Source organism: Parambassis ranga, chromosome 17, assembly GCF_900634625.1.
Source record: "Parambassis ranga chromosome 17, fParRan2.1, whole genome shotgun sequence".
Classification (NCBI taxonomy): domain Eukaryota; kingdom Metazoa; phylum Chordata; class Actinopteri; family Ambassidae; genus Parambassis; species Parambassis ranga.
Window position 1 is genome coordinate 14,050,207 of NC_041037.1, and position 19,084 is coordinate 14,069,290.

The 19,084-nt window shown below is 40.7% G+C and overlaps 2 protein-coding genes across 6 annotated transcripts in view; both read left to right on the forward strand.

The window, feature by feature from the left end:
• The first annotated feature begins 564 nt into the window (after positions 1-564).
• Positions 565-13,125, forward strand: LOC114450430 (transferrin receptor protein 1-like). The gene is made up of 18 exons (XM_028428542.1): positions 565-723; positions 6,593-6,642; positions 6,814-7,051; positions 7,507-7,696; positions 7,819-8,044; positions 8,127-8,249; positions 8,388-8,483; positions 8,632-8,771; positions 8,885-9,036; positions 9,118-9,237; positions 9,357-9,442; positions 9,554-9,617; positions 9,724-9,791; positions 9,873-9,934; positions 10,065-10,158; positions 10,264-10,485; positions 10,718-10,876; positions 11,122-13,125. The coding sequence occupies exons 2-18, from the start codon at positions 6,610-6,612 to the stop codon at positions 11,362-11,364; spliced, it is 2,316 nt and encodes a 771-aa protein (XP_028284343.1). The 5' UTR covers positions 565-723; positions 6,593-6,609; the 3' UTR covers positions 11,365-13,125.
• A 1,426-nt stretch (positions 13,126-14,551) lies between these two features.
• The window catches only part of tnk2b (tyrosine kinase, non-receptor, 2b), a 42,383-nt gene continuing 37,850 nt past the window's right edge, over positions 14,552-19,084 (forward strand). For 4 of the 5 annotated variants that reach the window (XM_028428495.1, XM_028428500.1, XM_028428496.1 and 1 more), the window contains exon 1: positions 14,553-14,785. The gene's annotated coding sequence lies outside the window, so the exon portion shown is untranslated. Of the gene's footprint in view, positions 14,786-19,084 lie in introns of all 5 variants that reach the window. The other variant, XM_028428502.1, reaches the window with a different exon arrangement.

Here is a 19,084-nt window from a genome sequence, read left to right on the forward strand (position 1 = left end):
AAAATAAAAGTCCTTGTTTCAAGGTAAGGCTGCTTAGTATTTATCATGAACAAGCAGTATTTAAAGTATTAAAAGTACTGTACTGTCTGTCATAAGACATTATTGCTTATAAGTTATAATTTGTGTAATTTGGAATGCTGTAGTGTTGATGGTGATTAAAGCTTTGCAGATAATTCATTTTTAACATAAAAATCTAAGTCATCTAATATATTGTAGTAGTGGAGTCCTATGTAAAACAATATACTGAGCGCAGTAGCTTCGTAATGATTAGCATACTGTAATATGGAAATAGTAAACAAATATTTTAAACCATGGACAGTGACTTTAATTCACCTTTATGGTTGCCTCGTATGGAGCCGTGCAGTTCTTACAGTTCATAGCTTTATGGTCGCCTCTGGAGGACGCTTCCTTCTCTACATATCATTGTCTGACATTAGTTTAATGCCCTCTTTATGTACAGGCCACATACACCACCCGCTGACACGTGCAGCCCACCTTGCCCTGCCGCGCATGTCAGGAAATGACGCGGCCCTGTGCTCGCGCAATATCCAGCCAATCCGGATCCACTGAGCGATGAGCAGCCCAGGTCCTTTATATGTGAGAACCGGCATGTTCAAGGGCAGCCGCTGATAACCGAGCGAGGAAGCAGGAGCAGGAAAGACCGGGGGTGAGAGGCTGTGATAGAAGAAGTCGGTCAGTTTGAGCTGTGTTGAAGAGAAGAAGGTGAGATTTTTACTCTCGGCAAACAGCTAGTAGTTCACAGAGAGCTTCAGTAAGCTAACCTCGGTTAAATGCTGCTCTGTAGAACATTAGAACATCTTCCTTCTCTTTGGAGAGTGTAGCACTAACCTGCTGTGGACTGTCCAACGCTAACGTGTCCCTGGCATGTTCAGTAACGCGTGCAGAAGCTGGAGCGGGCCCGTCACCTGTCACACTGTTGTAACACACACAGTTGCTCTCTGGTTCATTACAGCAGTAGTAGTTGTGTGTATTGTATGTCAAAGTTGGGTGTCACGTTGTCTGTGCTGCATGGAGGACGCCATAATGAAGGAAGCCGGTTGTCACGTTTCAACAAGCCCTGCTGCAGCCGGCTTCACCGTGTGACTCAGGGGTAACCGTGTCAGTAGGTAGACATTACACTGACCTTGGATACGGCACTCGGCTGCTGCATAGATAACCTAATCTTTATTATGGTGCCCATGACCTTAAAGCTGACACATCCAGGCGCTTCTCCACATGTAAACAGCCATTTGATGCCGGAGCTGGTTGGTAGAGCTGCTGTGGTAACATATGCTCGGACGGGAACCAGATTTGTTAATGGAGGAGTTGTTAGTCACTGTAACCAGCAACACGCTGTTCAGACTTGCAGCAGGTGAATTTGACAATCCCAACGGCCTCTCTTTGTTCTGAACGCTGCTTGCGTCATGTCGGATTTTAACTAATACAAGGCTGATTCTAGCAATTTAACTCTACGTTGATAAAACTGGACTGTATTGAATTATTATTATTATTATTATTATTATTATTATTATTATTATTATTATTATTATTTAAACAACATAGGGGAAAAGATGTGATAAGGATCGAAGTTGTCAGGGACACGATTATGTTGGTGTTATATTCTCTAATGAGACATTGATGAATTTGATTGAATTGGATGTAGAGTTCTTTATCTGTTTTCAGATTTTATACAGAAATTTCACAGATCTCTAAAAAAAAACAGTCAAACAGTGAAAAAGCCAACACATTGTTTCCTTCCATAAGAGCCTCCTTTGTTGCTGCTTATAGCTATAGCTTCTGAATGAGGAGCTGTTTAAGAATATTTGTGCAAGCCCTGTAAATGGGATTTACTTGCCTCATTGTTCTACATCTCTCACTTTCCCATGAACTACTTGGACTTATGACTCTCACATGATTTGCCACTGCACAATGACTCCTACGCGCCCCTGACCCCATCTCCCCTTCCCCTGTACTTCTCTCTGTATTGTAGTTCTTTTGCCTCCCGCTCTCTCCCACACCTCACTTTTCTCTCCTCCACCTCTGTCCTGCTGTCTCATCATTTTCTCACATCTTTATTTTTTGTGTCAATCATTTTAACAGGAAAGAATAAGAGTAGTCTTGATACCTGAATGAAATTTTTGCATATAGAGATAAAATATAAAATGCTTAAATGATCAGGTTTATAATTTTCTTGTTAATAAAAACATATAAACTGTGTTTATTCCTGTATTTGTGAGCAAACAGACTAAATGGTGTCTGTCCTAACTAGTTATCAAGGAATCATTATGTAGCCCATGCTGTGTATCATTTATTAGGATAAATAATGTTTTATGAGTTTTGTTAAGTTATTCTCTAGGGAAGGCAGTTATTATAATAATTTTTAATAATGTTTTGATTAAGTAGAATTGTCTCTTCATAGACACTTACAATAAGATGTACATTTGTTTCCTTTAATTACTGAATGTGTGTAAATGTCAGATTATCACATCCTTGTTCTCTGTTCATATTCTTGTAAAGTTTAAACACCGGTTAGACGAGTTCTTCACCTTACTGTGTTAGGATGTGTAATTTTTACACACAGCGCACGTTAACAGGAAGACAGTGGTTTTATCAGTAAGGACTCTTTCTTGGAATGACGACATTGTGTCTTTTGATAATGTCGCATTTTCTGAGCTCCTTCTGAAGGATCATTTTGCAGCAAAAAACCAGATCACTGCTTGATGCAATAATAGACAGATGGATATACATATGAACACTTACAAGGTTCACAAGGTCTTTAACAGCATAATGACCACATTTAAGTAGCTAGTATCTAGTAATTAGAAATGTAACGTTGAGTGCAGTAATCATCAGTTACTGTTACTGTGTCAGCAGCTGAAAGTATATACCTGACTGTTATCAGTGGAACAATGGTGCCAGCTTCACTAGTTATGCTGCACTCACATTGTCTGTGTGGGATCTTAGACTGCACTGAACCAAGAACACTATAAGGATTCACTGTTGGACGTTGAGCTTAGTTTGTACTCGATTAGATTTCCTGTCATTTGCGTGTGTTTTGAAACCTGCACTCTGCGGCAGGAAGTCTGGATAATATTTTTTTACATATGTAGGCTTTCTTGACTACACATTCACACTGTAAATGTTGTGTAATGTTAGAGCCCAGCGGCTGTCCTTCATGCCGTGCTGCCCGTCACTCTCTTCTCAGAAGGGCGTGACACAAATTTGTTCTTACTATCTTTCTTGTGCACACGTGTCCAAAAATTCTTAATGAAGAAGATACTGTCGTGAGTGGGCTTCTTAGTTGTAGTGATGATGCAGACAGCTGCAGAAATGTGGACTTTTTCAGTGACGTTAAACACCTATCCTTGTTTATATATGGAGTTTGTATTTGCAGAGTTTTCTATAGTTAATATAGGTTTCTGCATCTAAAAGCTAATCTGATTAAAGTATTAGCTTTGTAAAAGTCCGGTATGTTTGGTATGTAAGATTATAGATGGGGCTTTGCCCAACTAGGAGTGCAATTAGCTTTACAGAGCAACTAATCCTGGCCTGCTACCACTTTCTAAAACCCACATCAGTCAGACTTAGCGTTACAAAGCAGGCTATGAACTAGAAAAATGGCTGCTCATTTGTTACAGTGTGACCTTGAAGTTAATATACTGCTTTAAGTGGGGTTGTATTACCCTGCCCCCAAGGCTGTAGAGGGCAAGGCAGTCCTGGGGCTGTGTGAGGCCAAGTTATGTTCTAAAGTTAGCAGTGCTTCATAATGCTTTGGATAGCCATGGTGTTGCCTATAGTTATTTTATAGCCTCGTTGCAACCTTGTCTCAGTTGATATATTGAAACTCTTGTTTCATTGCTATCTTGGAAGCAAGCTGCTGAGTTTATTGAGGCTGCTGCTATAAAGGCATGCCTGTCTCGCTGTTTTTGTCCTCTTGGCATTTGCCCACACAAGCTGTCCTCACGCACTGTCCAGTTAGGCATCTCTCACCAGTGGCCAAATTGTTTCTAGAGTAATTAAAACTCATTTTCACTTCAGGGCGGCTGGACATCTTTGTCTGTTTTTTGTCATTTTCAGCTTTTGCTTTCCCTTTTTTAATTTCTTTACCACTCAACACCCTGCAATTTATATTTAACAGGTGGCACTCAAAGTTGTGAACCAAATTTGGAGCGTGGGGGTTTGCTTGAGCCTATTGCCAGCAAGGAATTGTTTGCAGTGGCCAAAGTTCAGTCATTGTAGTAATGGTATAACTCCTGTGGCCACATATTAAACACAAAAGTTGAGTTAAAAGCTGCTGGATTAACCTTTTTAGTGGTTTGATAGATGGGCTGCTTAAGAGATGGAGGTCAAAAGATAAAGCAGAAATCATCCTGCTTGCATACCAGAAGTAGGATTATTGTTGTGCTAGTTTTTAATGGGAACACCTGACAACTTTCAGGTTGTCACTTATGAAATCAATGTTTCTAAATGCATAGATCTCTTTTTTGACTTTGGCAATTCGGATGACAGCGCTTACTGCAACCTTTTGTGAAGCAGAGTGCTACATGATGTAATTTCCCAACACCACAAGTGTCTTTCAGTAGAAATGTTGTGTAAAACCAGGCTTGTTCACACAGTGTCTAAATACTAATCCACAGCAAAGTTCTATGTTGCATATGGATATTATTAAAAGCATCTGTTTAACAGCATACTTGTCAGCAGCATGCAGGGTCAAATATCAGTGAATCAGTAGAAAATGTACTGAGTGCTCTGAAATTCTATCTCTCAGCAATAGAATATATTTTAATAGTTGCCTGGTTGTAAGTAAATGACAGAAGAAAAGCCTGTCACCTAAATGGTGCTGAGGAGTTAAACATTATTTGTGTGAATTGCTGTGAATTTGAACTGTCTATGGCTCAAGCACAATTTAAAAACAGGCCTCACTCCTGAGGACGATCACATGCCCGGCTCTTATTACACTTGTCATGGATTGCAGTATTAAAGAATATATACATGAGACTTGTATTTCAACTCCAGCTCCTTGTTAATCTGAAACCTTGCTTTGGTTAGAGTTAGATTTGAAGTAAAGCTAGTGGGAACCTGCTTATTCTGTTATTGTATTCTGCTGGTGATGGAGTTCACACTGAGACACGAAGTGTATGTTGACCTGTGCAGGACACTGGTCTTTTGTGCACAGAAACAGTGCCGCCTTTTTAGTTGCCGACATAGGAAACCCCATGAATGTTTGGACAAGAGGTGGGACGTAGTCTTTGGATGATGCATTATTCCCACAAGTAGCACAGTAACACAGTGCACACATTCTAAATAAATAATAGTAAAAACAAGTTTGATTGCTGCAGCTGAAGCATTGCTTTGAACGCTGATGTGAAGAATTGCTCTGAATTGCTGGAGAATCAGAGTAATTTTGAGCTTTGTATGCCTTAGGCTTGTGCAAAATCGTATCGTGTGCAATTATTAATATTTGCCACTTATCGATTACGGCAATTAGTGCCTCGTCATGCTGACACATTTTTGTGTGCGGCGTACTCTCACCATCACCCGCGCACATGTGAGCCCACAATAACAATAATGGTGGAAGGCAGCGGTAGTCAGTTAAATGATGCGGAGCAGCACGTTCCTAACAGAGGTTCAACGTCTGTCACCATAAGCCGGAGCATGAAGAAAGCGCAACAAGGACACAACGCCGGCTACAGCTGTATATAGTGCCGCGACATGCTTTAGGTGAAGCGTGTAGCGTTGGTTTTTGCCATAGTAACTGGATTTTTGCTCGTATCAAAAGAATGAACTCCGATCTTTATTTACGGACTCCGCAGCAACATAGGAAACATTACAACAGCGAAGTCTCCTCCAGCAGATATTGGAAAGAATTCCACTCAGCCGAGAATCCGCGATACGTTTAGTCATTGTGCTGCTTACGACCAAACTAAGCGCTGGAAGAATGTAACGTAGGTTGATTTGCACAGACATACATTTAAATGTGAAATTGTCCGGTTTGTTTGTTTGTCATGTTTTTTCTGAGTGAAAACATGCACTAGTGTGGGACATAGTCCAGTCACAGGTTCATTTGCACAGACTTAACTTGAAATAATCACTGATGTGACTTTTCTGAACTTATTTGTCCTGTTTAATTTTAATGTTGACATGCACTGCTCTGTGACCTTAAGATAAGAACATTTGAAGGACAACGTTACTTTAAATGTTTGCTTCATTATTATTTTAAAGCAGTTTGTGCATCTGTTTTCAATACATATTTCAAACATGGCTGGTCGGTGCCTAATCACTACTTTAACCTGTTCGAATGAAGTAGTTAACTTGACTGATGATTTGTCGGTATCATGCTAGAACACCAATTTAGAGTCAAAAACATGTAAGTGCAATTGTCATCAATTAATCATCACATTAATCGTTATCGGCTAAATGCCACAATTAATCGTGATTAATTTTTTTGCCAATATCGCCAAACCCTTGTATGCCTCTGTGTCAGCAACGGCAAAGTTATACTTCACCTAAAGTCAACTTTGTTAAACACCTGGTGTCTCTTTTTTGAGTTTCTAATCATCCAATCTGACTTTTTTTCTGCTTACCTTTTCAGAATCCTGGAAAACGGCAATGGACCAGGCAAGGACAACAATATCCAAAATTGTAAGTACTGTAACTAGAATACTTTAACTAGGCTGAACGTTAAAACTGACAAGCTTCACCACTGAAGCGGTGTCCCTCTTTAATAGGTTATCATTATTAAAAATCAAAAAAACGGTTTAAAAAATGCAAATGAACCGTGTCTGTCTTCCTGCATTCATTTGTTTTTAATAGTTTAATGGGGAGCCCCACTCCTATACACGATTCAACTTGACCCAGAACATGGAAGGTGACAACAGCCAGGTGGAGATGAAGCTGTCATCTGACATGGATGAGGAAGTTGGAGAAAATGGCGTGGGGGGTCATCTCAATCACAACAACAAACGCAAACCCTACATGGTTCAAAATTTTGGACGTACACCCAAGAACCTCTGCTTCATGGCAGCTGCTACCTTCCTCATCTTTATCATTGGTAAGAAAGGTGGGGGGTTGACTGAATAATGTTTGGAGTTCCTTAGGAAACGGGCTTAGGGTCTGTGAGTTTCTGCATTTTAGTTAATCTGTAGTCTTGGTGTCAGGTGGGAATTTGTTATGTTTTTCTTCACACATGTTGTTGAAACTGTTCTGCTTTATTTTGTCCAAACAACAGTGGTTGAACAGTGGTTGAATGTTGCTCAAACTTGCGCACTTCAGTCAGAATAAAACTGAATAGCCCTTAAGACTGAAAGACACTCGTTAAGATTTGACCTGGGCCAAAAGGGAAGTAACTTGATGTTATTATAAGGTTCATGTTAGCCTCCGATTTTATCATCTGTTCTTCTGGGGGTATAGCTGTGTCAGTGAGCCTTTGGTGTGTTCTGTGGAGGAACAGATCTCTCCATGACATTGAAATAAGTTTTCCTCATTTAAATCCACTGCTTCTTTCAGGATACTTGATTGGCTACCTGGTTCATCGGAATAAGGAGCTGGCTCCCGTCTGTGCATCTTCTTCTGCTTTCATTTCTGAGGATTCTGTTCCCGTACACGAGACAGGTGCTGCCCCGATTATGGACTGGGATGATGTTAAGAAGCTCCTTGCTCAAAAATTCACTGCAGCCAAATTAGATCCTGTCTTGAGGTGAATAATAAACTGGATATATATTCTTAAAAATGTAGAAAATGTGGTATTTGCATTGCAGCTTCAAGAGTGAATAACTGAAATTATATAATGTTATTATGATTATTACTCTTCTATCACAGTGACTTTTCCATGCCTAACCACCGGGCTGGTTCTTCTGGTGATGAATTCTTGGGAAACAAGGTGCTTGAGAAGTTTAAAAGCTACAGTATGAAGACTTGGACTGACGAGCACTTTGTGAAGGTTCAAGACCCCCCTGCTTCCGCCTACAACAGATTTACTTTCAAGAACGATCCAGAGGAGCATCCAAGCGGATTTCTGTCCTACAGTGCCACTGGAAGAGTGACGGTAATATTTTTAAGGTGACATTTAAGTGAAAACTGTAAAAAAGAGAGGAAATTGATTCAAATCCTGTTTCTTTTCAATTCAGGGTGCTGTGCTGTATGCTTATTATGGACGGGAAAGTGACTTGAGGTCACTGCGAGACAAGAATGTTGACATGAATGGCAGGGTCATGCTGGTCAGAGCTGGAAAGATCAGCTTTGCCGAGAAGGTGAGTGGTTAGAAAAATGTTACATTATTGTAAACTTTCTTGTTGTCAATTTAAATGTGTTATTTTGGTCTTACTGGAATGATAAACAGTAGTGTAGATCTTTATTTTTCTCATGCATATCTTTCTTTTTGCCTATAGGTAGCCAATGCTGCCAAAATGAACGCCTCTGCTGTGTTGATCTACCCAGACCCCACTGATTACTCTATTGGAGGTGATACTCCACTCTTTGGACACGTAAGTGAGCCGCACAGTTATGTATTGTGAAATTAAATGATTACTAGAAATGATCCCTGTGGAAGTGTAACGTTAACTTTGTTCAACTTTAGTAGGTGTAGGGTGGTTTGGACAACAAAGAAAACTTTCCATCTATGCTTTTCCACAGGTCCACATGGGATCAGGAGATCCCTACACCCCAGGCTTCCCTTCCTTCAACCACACTCAGTTTCCTCCTGTACAGTCTTCAGGCCTTCCAAAAATCTTGGCTCAGACCATCACACAGAACATGGGCATGAACATTCTGAGGTGAGGGTCACAGTTTTTAATCAATGCAGCACCCTTTCTGTCAACTCCTGCACTGGCTCTCTGTTCTAGATGCAGTAGATTATATGGGGTTAATGTTTGTGCTCCTCCCACAGGAAGCTTGGTGGACAGAACCTGCCAAATGGATGGGACAGCTTCAACAAACTAGGAGACGAGAACGACAGCATTGTCGTGGAGGTCAACAATGTTCTAACTGAGAAAAAAATATACAATATCTTTGGAGTCATCAAAGGCTTTGTGGATGCAGGTACGATGATAAAATTACAAGAAAGATACTCTGGTAATGAATTTAGCTTTAAAGAACTAATTTCCTTCTGTCTGACTGTAGATCGGTATGTGGTTATTGGAGCCCAGAGGGATGCATGGGGTCCGGGTTTTGCTGCATCAACTGTAGGCACCAGTGTCCTGGTTGAGCTGGCACGTTCCATCTCAGACATGATGAAGCATGGTAAGTCTCAGGTGTCACTGGTAAAATAACATTGATAAAACGGGCTGAGAATCTTTTGGGTGGGAGTGCCTGACTGTATTAGTTGCTGATGTGCACCTGTCATTCTTTTACTTTTGCAGATGGATTCAAGCTCAGGAGGAGCATTGTGTTTGCCAGTTGGAGTGCAGGAGAATATGGGAGCGTTGGTGCCACCGAGTGGCTGGAGGTGAGAAGTGCTAGTTTTTCCAACTACTGTTCATTGTCCGCAGCTGATGCACAGTAACGATACTGACTGACGCTTGTGTATTAATTCATTATTTTGTGTACTTGGATTTAGGGTTATCTGACCTCTTTGGGCATGAAAGCCTACACCTACATCAACCTGGATGGCATCGTAACAGGTATTTACTGTCCTGTACCTGGATGTGTTCCAATGTCACACCAGATATAACGCTATTTAATATATGATTATCAGTATAACTGATGTTTTCTTTTTTAAATATTCAGGTCGGAAGGAATTTAAAGTAGCAGGCAGTCCTTTGATGAATAGTTTGATCAAAAATGCTCTGAATGAGGTAATTACACAGTTGCAATGTATGAATTTGCCAGTTTTATTTCTACATTGTTCATAGTGTTAATTCTTTGTCTTTTGTCAGGTGAAGATAAATGATGTCACTCTCTACTCCCAGTTTGGAAGGAGCAACTGGGAATCAAATGTGTAAGTTTGATTCCCAGAGTATACTGTGATTAAAACATTATTTAACTCCTGGAACCTAGAGGTTAATTGTTATTCTTGCTTTTGCAGCCGTTCACTGTCTTATCTTCCTTTTGATGTGTTTATTTTTAAGGTTGGAGCCTCTGAAGTTGGATAATGCTGCATATCCCTTCCTTGCCGTTTCTGGTATTCCCTCAGTCTCATTCAGGTTCACCTCTGGTAATTCGGTAAGTCACTTTTGTTGCTACAGTTTCTCGTCTGGGGCATTCAGGAATGTGCAGCTGTGCAGCATCTTTCCCAGCTGTAATTTTCCTCTTGGTTTTCCCTTTCAGGACTACCAGTACTTTGGCACAATGTTGGACACCCGGGAGAGACTGAACAGTGTCACAGCGAGCCAGGTTCCTCAGCTGGCTGAGTCGGCGGGCCGGTTCGCAGGTCATATAGCGCTGAAGCTGGTTCATGACCATCTGCTGTGGATGGACCTGACAAAGTATGACAACATTATACGCACTCAGGTGGCTCAAATCAATTCCAAGGTCAAAGGTGTTCAGAGGGTGAGTGATACTTTTTGACTGAGAGTACTTGACAGACTCTGACATACTTTTTTTTTTTATCCACTTACTGAGGCTTTAAGTTTCTGTTTTGAGATTCTGTCTTTGAGATGTACACAGTTTGACTGTTTACCTATTTAAGTGATACATCATATACTGTAACCAGAAGATACACAACCTTTTTGTGTGGTTTATTCAGTAAACTAACCTCTGTGGTACTCTGTGGTGCTTCCAGATGCAGCCCAAGCTGCTTCCTAGTGACCTGACGGTGCAGTGGTTGATCTCAGCCTCTGGCTCCTACAGCCGTGCCTCTCGTACCCTGACAGCAGACATCACGAACAGTGACCTGGAGGACATTGAGATGTGCCGTGTTATTAACGACCGCATCATGTCGGTAAGGCGGTCATATACCATGGAAACCCACCGATACCAAATAGTGGGGAAAAAAAACCCTAAAAACTGTTGATTGTATGGGATTCTGTATGTAGTTTCAACAATATCTCCATTTTAAGCCAGTTTGCTGATGTTTTTATTATTTGACCTTAATAGTTCTGCTTACAATCTTAAATCTTTTGTTATTAGTCTACATTTTAAGGGTAGGATAGTTTTGTGACAAAAACTTTGTCTTTGTTTCTACAGGTGGAAAGGAACTTTCTGTCACCCTATGTTTCTCCCAGAGAAAATCCTTTCCGCCACATCCTGCTGGGCTCTGGACCCCACACCCTCAAAGGTCTGGCCAACCACCTGGATGCACTCAAGACTGGCAACCCTGAAGCTGATGCCACCCAGTTCCGCAACCAGTTTGCCCTGGCAACCTGGACCATTCAGGGCTCTGCCAATTCACTAGCAGGCGACATCTGGTCTTTGGACAATGAAATCTAAGTCATTTCCTCCTCTCTCCCTTGTTCATAGTTTGGCTCTCATACCGCAACTCAGTTTAATGTTTAACTTGATACAGGAAGTAACAAAAGTGGAGCTATTTCTGAATGATCTAATTGAGTCTGTGCTTCTCTGTTATTTCTGAAATTTTCCACAAAGCCAAACATTAATGATAAATTGGAAACGCCTGCTGCCTTAACAAGGATTAGACGACTCTACTCACTAGTCCGATGGTATTCAATCAATCTGAACAGATGGTATTTAAATATTACAATCTTGAACACTTTGGTGCTAATAATGACCACCTTAAACTGTCCACATCATAGTATGTGGTGTCATGACAGCAGGTATGCTGCCCCAAACACACATGGAGGTTTGGAGGAACAATAAGCTACGTAAGACTTTTGCTGCACCTGTCTTTCAGGAAAAGTCATTGTTACATGACAAATGATTTGAATCCTCCACCTTCTGGCATTAGAGCTAATCTGTGTAGGCCTTTAACAAGCAAGGGAGAAGGTCTCAACCACATGGCACTGAAACAGAAACCGTATGTCTATTTATTGTGTTATTTATTTATCAGTGGCAGGGTTCACTATAAATAGTTTTTTTATTGCCTTTTATAAGAAATATAATTATCGGGAGCAGTGCCTTCCATAATTATGACAGTTATACTGTCGAAATGACAAAAGCAGCATCTGCTAACGGAAGTGTACATGTTGATCGACGGTTGGTACTGATCAGACAACAGTCACACTGACGCCAGTCTCTTTCAGCTCATATCACACCAAACACCTCAGTCAGTACCCTTCCCTTGGCACATGTACACTTCCCATCCTGACAACATTATCGGAGGCAGTGTCTTCCATAATGTGGAAAAAGAAGGTAGTTTTTGCCTACCAGTGTGTGTCCGTATCGGAGGCAGTGCCCTCCATATTTCACTGTAGGGGTGGATGTTTTTTATTATCGGGGACAGTGTTTCCCATAATGTGTATATACAATATGCATAACTTCCCAAATGCACATGTTGTTTGCATCTTTCCATGTCCCTTACTGTGTACCTCTGTAATCTCCTCTCTGACAGTTCGCTAAAACTAAGGGGAAACTTTAGTTGGTCTTGTTGTCTTTGCTGCGTGTGGAAGGTATTTTGCATGTGACAGACATGTTCGGGATCACTGAGGTTACCACGCTGTGGTCCAGTATAACCATAAACGATCACTAGTCTTCTGATGTGTTCATTCTTGGGATTTCTTTATGCCTTTGTTTTGTGGCTGCATATAGAGTACAGTACTTCAAGAGGTTTTTGAGGAAGAATATTTTGCTTGTTTTGTTTAGTTTCTGTTGTTTCCCTGTTAACTGCTATTATGAAATGTTTCTGGTGAAAAAGCGTGTTTGAAAAAGAAATCAGTGTAAATTTAAATTTGCAGTGAGTATTAGTTGGTGTCACTCAGCAATTTCCAATCAGCCTCTGTAGAAAATGCTGTAGTTCAGTATGAATTTGGAATGATCTGTTAGCCATTCATGCATTGATTGTTTGATTTAGTTTGTTCTGTTGAGCTATGACGAGGCACATCCTGGAAGCTGCACCTCTAATAATAACAACCCAGGAAAAAAAAAATCTACATTCAGAAATTGATCTTTTAATAGGGGGCGGATTCTGACAACCTGACTTGTTAGAATAACAGTAATCTGCATCTTTTGTTCTCACACTGTATACAAGTTTGCTTAGCTTTCTGTTTTGTTGCTGCAATAAACAATCACACCACACTTGTTTAAAGTTCTGGCTGAATAACTTTCCTGTAAGGTTTTTTTCCCCCCATTATTTGTGATTCTTTATAGGCTACACCAGTTACTGAAAGCTTTGTGGTAGAGTTACATTAGCCTATTTATTTAGCACTATAGAGTAAAACTGCAATAAATCCAAACTCAAGTAAAACACCACTTGATTACAGCACCCATTTACTTTAGACAAGCTCCAGATCATAGATCTGTGTTACTGTCATACATCAGTTTGCCAGCCGCCCAACAGCAGGAGGCCCCCTCTAATGAGCCAGGTCCTGCTCACGGTTTCCCCTCACCACTAGATGTTTTTAAGAACGTGCTTGGGGGTCCAGTTCTGGGTTTCTTTAAAGACCTAGAGACAATTTGGATTGCAAATAAACGCTATATAAATAAAATCAAATAGAATTCTGGCATTGATGTGCCTTCGCACAGTGCTATTTATACACAAATCTGAAGAAAAAGGTGTTACAGTCTTTGACCAGATGATGGAGACAAAGTAAATGATTTCTAATGTTCCTATTGTCACATTATGATTATTAAATGTGGCTGTTTATTCAGTGACAGTATTTCAGACCAGGTATTCAGAGGCATCCTAACATTATCCTCCATAATTTGGGCATGTTTTATTTGTTTTTTTTTTTTTAGAGGCCTGATTTTTGTTTTAGTATTAAAATAGTTTTGCCAGAGATTTTTTAATTTTTTAATTGCCTGTAATTACAGTGAAATGGGACAGAATGATAATATTTAGGCACATAATGGATGAATATGTTTAACTGCACCTGTAGCTCTGAACCTACTTTGCAGAGCATTCACAAAGGTGGAGGAATATTGCAAATATTTAGTGGCATGTTCCTTTAAGAGTGGGCCGACAGTGTGAATGTGCAACAGAGATGTGTGGAAAAACAAAGAGCTCTCACTTCACAAGCGATTACTATAGCAAAAGAATACCTAAAAGTTATTATTATTTTGTTTAGTCTGTTTTCAGACGGATTATTTCAGTTTACTATTCTTGTTTAAAATGTTTTACTCTTATTAATATGAGTTTTGATATGTGGCAGGCAGAAGAAGTCTTCTCTTCCAGAAGACACAGCAGTGTCTGCTCTTCCTGTTGATAAGAGATTCAACTGACAGACGAAAGCTAGACTTCATGTAAACATTTTTTGCACGCAAAAAAAATCATTTTTTTCATTAAGTTTATGTTAATTTCTTCTCACAGTTTCTGTTTTAATTACAATAAAATTGTCTTTTTCCTTTTAATTTCAGTAAGTTCTGAAGTGTGCATCTTGGTGCACACTGAACATTTTTAAAAACACAAAAACAAAGATTGAATTAAAAACAAAGAAGAAGTTGGAGTTAGAGTGATCCATCTTCACACACACAGACGATCTTTGTGCCGTGCGGGGACCGTGCAGCAGTGACGCCAGCAGCAGCAGCAGCAGGCTGGGGGGAGCAGTGCGCGCGGACGGACCGTGTGCCCTCGGACAGGAGGCTGCTGTGCAAAGTGTTCCACAGCAGAGGGACTGCGGCGGACTGAGGAGCTTTAACCCAGCAGAGATGGCAGCTTGCTGAATAGTGGTCGGCTCGTCTGAACACGGAGACACAGGAGCAGCAGGTGACAGCGAGTGAGCGGAGCTGAGATTGACAGGTAGGAGCCCTCACTGACAGACGCGTGGAGCAAACATGATGAAAACTTTTCGACACTTAGTTAGATTCTCAGTCATTCAGCTCATTTTCATTCAAAGGGTTGAAGCGAGTGAAAGAAACTCTACAAGTCCAGTGGCCTCGCTTCAGCCCTTTGAATGGTCAGTGTCTGGTTTTTAACCTGCATGTAAGGCTGTCCGGTCTGAGAGGCTGCATGGCGGGAAGCAGGTGAGAGCTGCTGTCAGTGTCTCTATTGTGAAACACTGCAGCACTTTGTTGCACAACCACTGATGGAGCTAACTTTAACCCAACAATCCTGAGAGCGACCCACATGTGGGCTGGTCAGACAGCACAGGTGTCCTAGTGACAGCCCCGGGCTGGCAGCTGGAACCTGACAGGAAGTCCTGGAACACGAGTCTCATTGATCCCTGGAGGACTGCTGACGCGTCATGATCACAAACTCTGCACAGAATACATGAATGGGTGCTGATGCAACAGAGGCTGTTCATGTCTGAACTATTTTGTGCAGAAATAATGCAGCTAATAAATAGCCAAAGAGAAAATAAATATGAATGTATACATTAAAACACATTCAGTTAAGACTGGACCTTATCATAGGAAACAGGATCATCAATCAGTGTTCTTCCATTTTGAAATTCCGTCTTTGGTTCTTACCAATAATGCAAACTGCATGAGTCAAAACGTTATTATAACTTTTGTCACAAATCAATGGTACTGTCATAATATTATACAAAGTCTCTTATATAATATACATTTAAATCCACATATTTCTGATCGGGACAGATTCAAAAGTTTATTTACAAAGTTTAATTATTTGACTGTTTATTATTAAATTTCAAACAGTGAACATTGAGCTGTCATTTGTGCTCATATTTCACAGAGTATCTTTAGTATTACAAAGGCTAATTTTTTTGTTTATGTGGAAAGATTGAAGTCAGTATATTTTGGTGATTCTGTTCTAGGTAGTTTAATCAGCACTGTCTGAGAAAACATCCACGTTTGCGTATAGTCGTCCAAGAATTTGAACTCACCCACGCCATTTCCTTCAGACTGCTACGTCTTCCTAAAGATGGAGAAGGAGCTTAGTGGTCACCATTTTGATAGTGATGATGTGGACCACCTGTGGAGGTCTACAGACCGACCTCTACCAAGAAGACGCCTGCCTGCTGAATGACTGATGGTCTGAGGGTGGACACATAAATTACACCCTCAGACCAGCTAGGTTTTCTAAAAATGAGTCCTGGCTGCTCATTCTCTTACAGCTTTGTGTAATTTCAGTGTATATATATTTTAAAAAAAGTTCTTCTCCAGGATGAATAAAACACCTGCGAGCAAAGAAAGTATGTGTTGGACTGTAGAAACACAAAAAATGCAGCTCTGCTCCAAATGGGCCGTTCTTATTTCCACTTGCTGTATGTTATCTCTCTCTCTTCCCTCTTAGACACACACACACAGATATTAATACACAATCTGAGGAATCTGGTGTCGAATAGGAGGCCTGAGGGCAGCAGAACAAAGCTCTGTACCCCCCTGCTCTGTAAATGTAACCTCAACCGGCCCATCTTCTGAATACCAAAAACACACACTCTCTGCTCCTCACAGAGAAGTTGCAACACAAATGAGTAGTTGCTGCTCCTCCACTTTATCCTGCACTATCTCTGCTCCGGACACACACACCTACACACCACGCTCCCACACTGCCAGCTTGCCATAATAGCTGTCATTATCGGTCAACCTGTGAGTAATGTTTATGGTTTTACGTGCATCATTATGTAAGCCATTTGCACATAACTGATTCTTTTAGAGCCAATATTAATTTTAATGGTTGCCTGTGTTTGACAATAAAGTCGGATTGACCCACTGTCTTCCGACAAGGTAAAGTCCATGTTACTGTTGTACAGTAGACCTTTGATAAATCAATCAGTCTGAACATCCTTCACTCTTGCACTTGTTTCTCCTGATGATGCATGGCCTTGTTTACTTTGTGTTTGGTGGTTACTTGATCACTGAAAAAAACTGAAGTTCTGTCCTCACCACAGAGTTACAACACACTGTGAGTCTGTTACTGCAGGAAGAGGTTAGTTGTGAAAGACGAGGTGTATCTGAGAAAGTTTCACAAGAGCACACAGACCCACGTGAATTGCACTATATTTGATCATAGAAGATATGAGGGGGAAAAATAGTGAGTAGAACTTAAATCTCAGGCTTTCTCCTTCTTCTTTGGTGCTGCAGCAAATAACATGGCCAGATAAAATGCTTACAATAATGTCTTGATAAATATTGATAGCTGACAATAAACCCTGACAGTTCAGGGCTGTAGTAGCCTCTCTTTGCAGTGCTAGTGCTGTGATCTGTATCGCTGTAGACAACTTTGATTCCTCCTGACCTCCACATGATTTAATTTGCTAACTTCCTCTCAATACATGTTTATATAAGGCTCTGTAGGAGGATGTTTGAAGAGGAAGCCATCCAGTTACAAACATTGACCTCCTCCAAGTATTAATATCTCATCTATGTTGATATTTGGAGTTCTCACAGGCCACTACAGTCCAACAGTGTTGGATTGTAGTGAGAGGAGTAAAACAAGAAGATTCTTGACACAGTTAAGCCCAAAGATATGCATAACTTGGCTTTCTACTTGGTTAATGGATCATCAAAATTGCAAAAGACCTAAGACATTGTGGTAAAGATACTGTTACGTTTTGACAAAACAACTCAAATTATTCATACCCTCTCTTAATAATGCTTTTTGTAATAGTTGAGGTTTTTGGACCTCTTTTCTTTTGCACAGATCTCAAGGCTCATGGTGTTCAGAGGCTTCCTTCAGTTCTGTCTCAGTGGCGTGGCCACTCTATGATGTTGATTGCATTCTCTACCAGCCGTTTCTTGACCAGTGTGGATGTGTGTTTTGGGTTGTTGTTGTGTTTTTGATGTGAACTGAGTATAAATTCACTTTAATTCCAAATTTGGCCAGGTTATAAATAATTTGGACTTGACTGTAAATACCAACTCCTGGATAAATGACTGTTCTGGCTGCCTTTGAGTTAAATGATTGCTTCTTCTTTCTTACCCGTACAGTGTTGTAATATGTTTGTTTTGCTGTAGCCGTGTCATGACCGAGCTCTCTTCTTATTACTTGCAGGATGTTGTATTAGTTACTGAACTGGTAGGAAGAGGCTGACGGTCATATGACACAGATCCAGTTAAACACATTTACAGACACAAAGTCGGTCATGCTCTCCTCACTAAACACTCATTTTGTGGCAGACATGGGACAAAGGAATAGCTGGTAGTAATAGGTGAAATGCAGAATGTGGGGCTTTTCACTGTAACTGTGAACGACATTCCAGACGGAGAAATATTTACTTTTCAGACTGGTATTCAGTTGCAGAATAAGAACTTTAGGGTTTTTGTTAATATTTAATCTGAATGATTGTAGAAGGTAAGGAGCTGTAACTGGTCTGTACAGCCACCACTCCCATCCGTTGTAATGCTGGATGTCAGGCAGCACGTTCCTATTGACAGCAGACAGTGTGATGACTATAATCCCTGAAAAGGTCTTTGAACGTGAAAGAAGCAGGCCTGTGTGTTCAAACACTGACCTCTAAAGATGTCAGCATGTAAACTATTACTGCGAGGCAGTGCGATTGCAGGTGATTGGGTATGTTAGATGGATTGGGAGGAAACTGTTTTTCAATACTGGCTTGATGCCCAGTGAGCAGTTAGCAGAGCAGGAATGATGCCAGATTTGTTTAGTGCCAAGTCCCGTACAGGATGTCACAGTCTGCGTGGGGGGTGTTGAGACACCTTCCTGCATGAGTAAAAAACCATCTCAAACACTTGATGACTCAGAGCAATCGGAGCCGTAGTTTAAGGGGGTAGCCTGAAATAGGACTGCAGAGCCAGATGTTTTCTGTTAACAAAAATCACATTCCTGGTAATGGTTTGAAAAAATATTATAACACAAGATATCTGTAGTGAGAGCATAAAAATATAAACCAATGCCAGCCAATACGTTCTAAACTTTGCCTGCAACTGTAACAGAGTGGATTGAGATTATCCTCACTGTGTGTTCTTTATATCTGTCAGAGGGGTGTGTGACAGAGACTACCTGGAGAGTACTGGGTTTCCTGCACTGTCTCTTCCAGCAAAGAGGGGATAGTGTTTCATGCTTCATGGTGTCTCTTCTTTCTCACTGACTGACAGAGAAAGTGTTGCTCTCCTGTGTTGTATCAGATGACCCTTCAACTGCTGCTTTGCTTTGTTTGGGAGAGAATATACA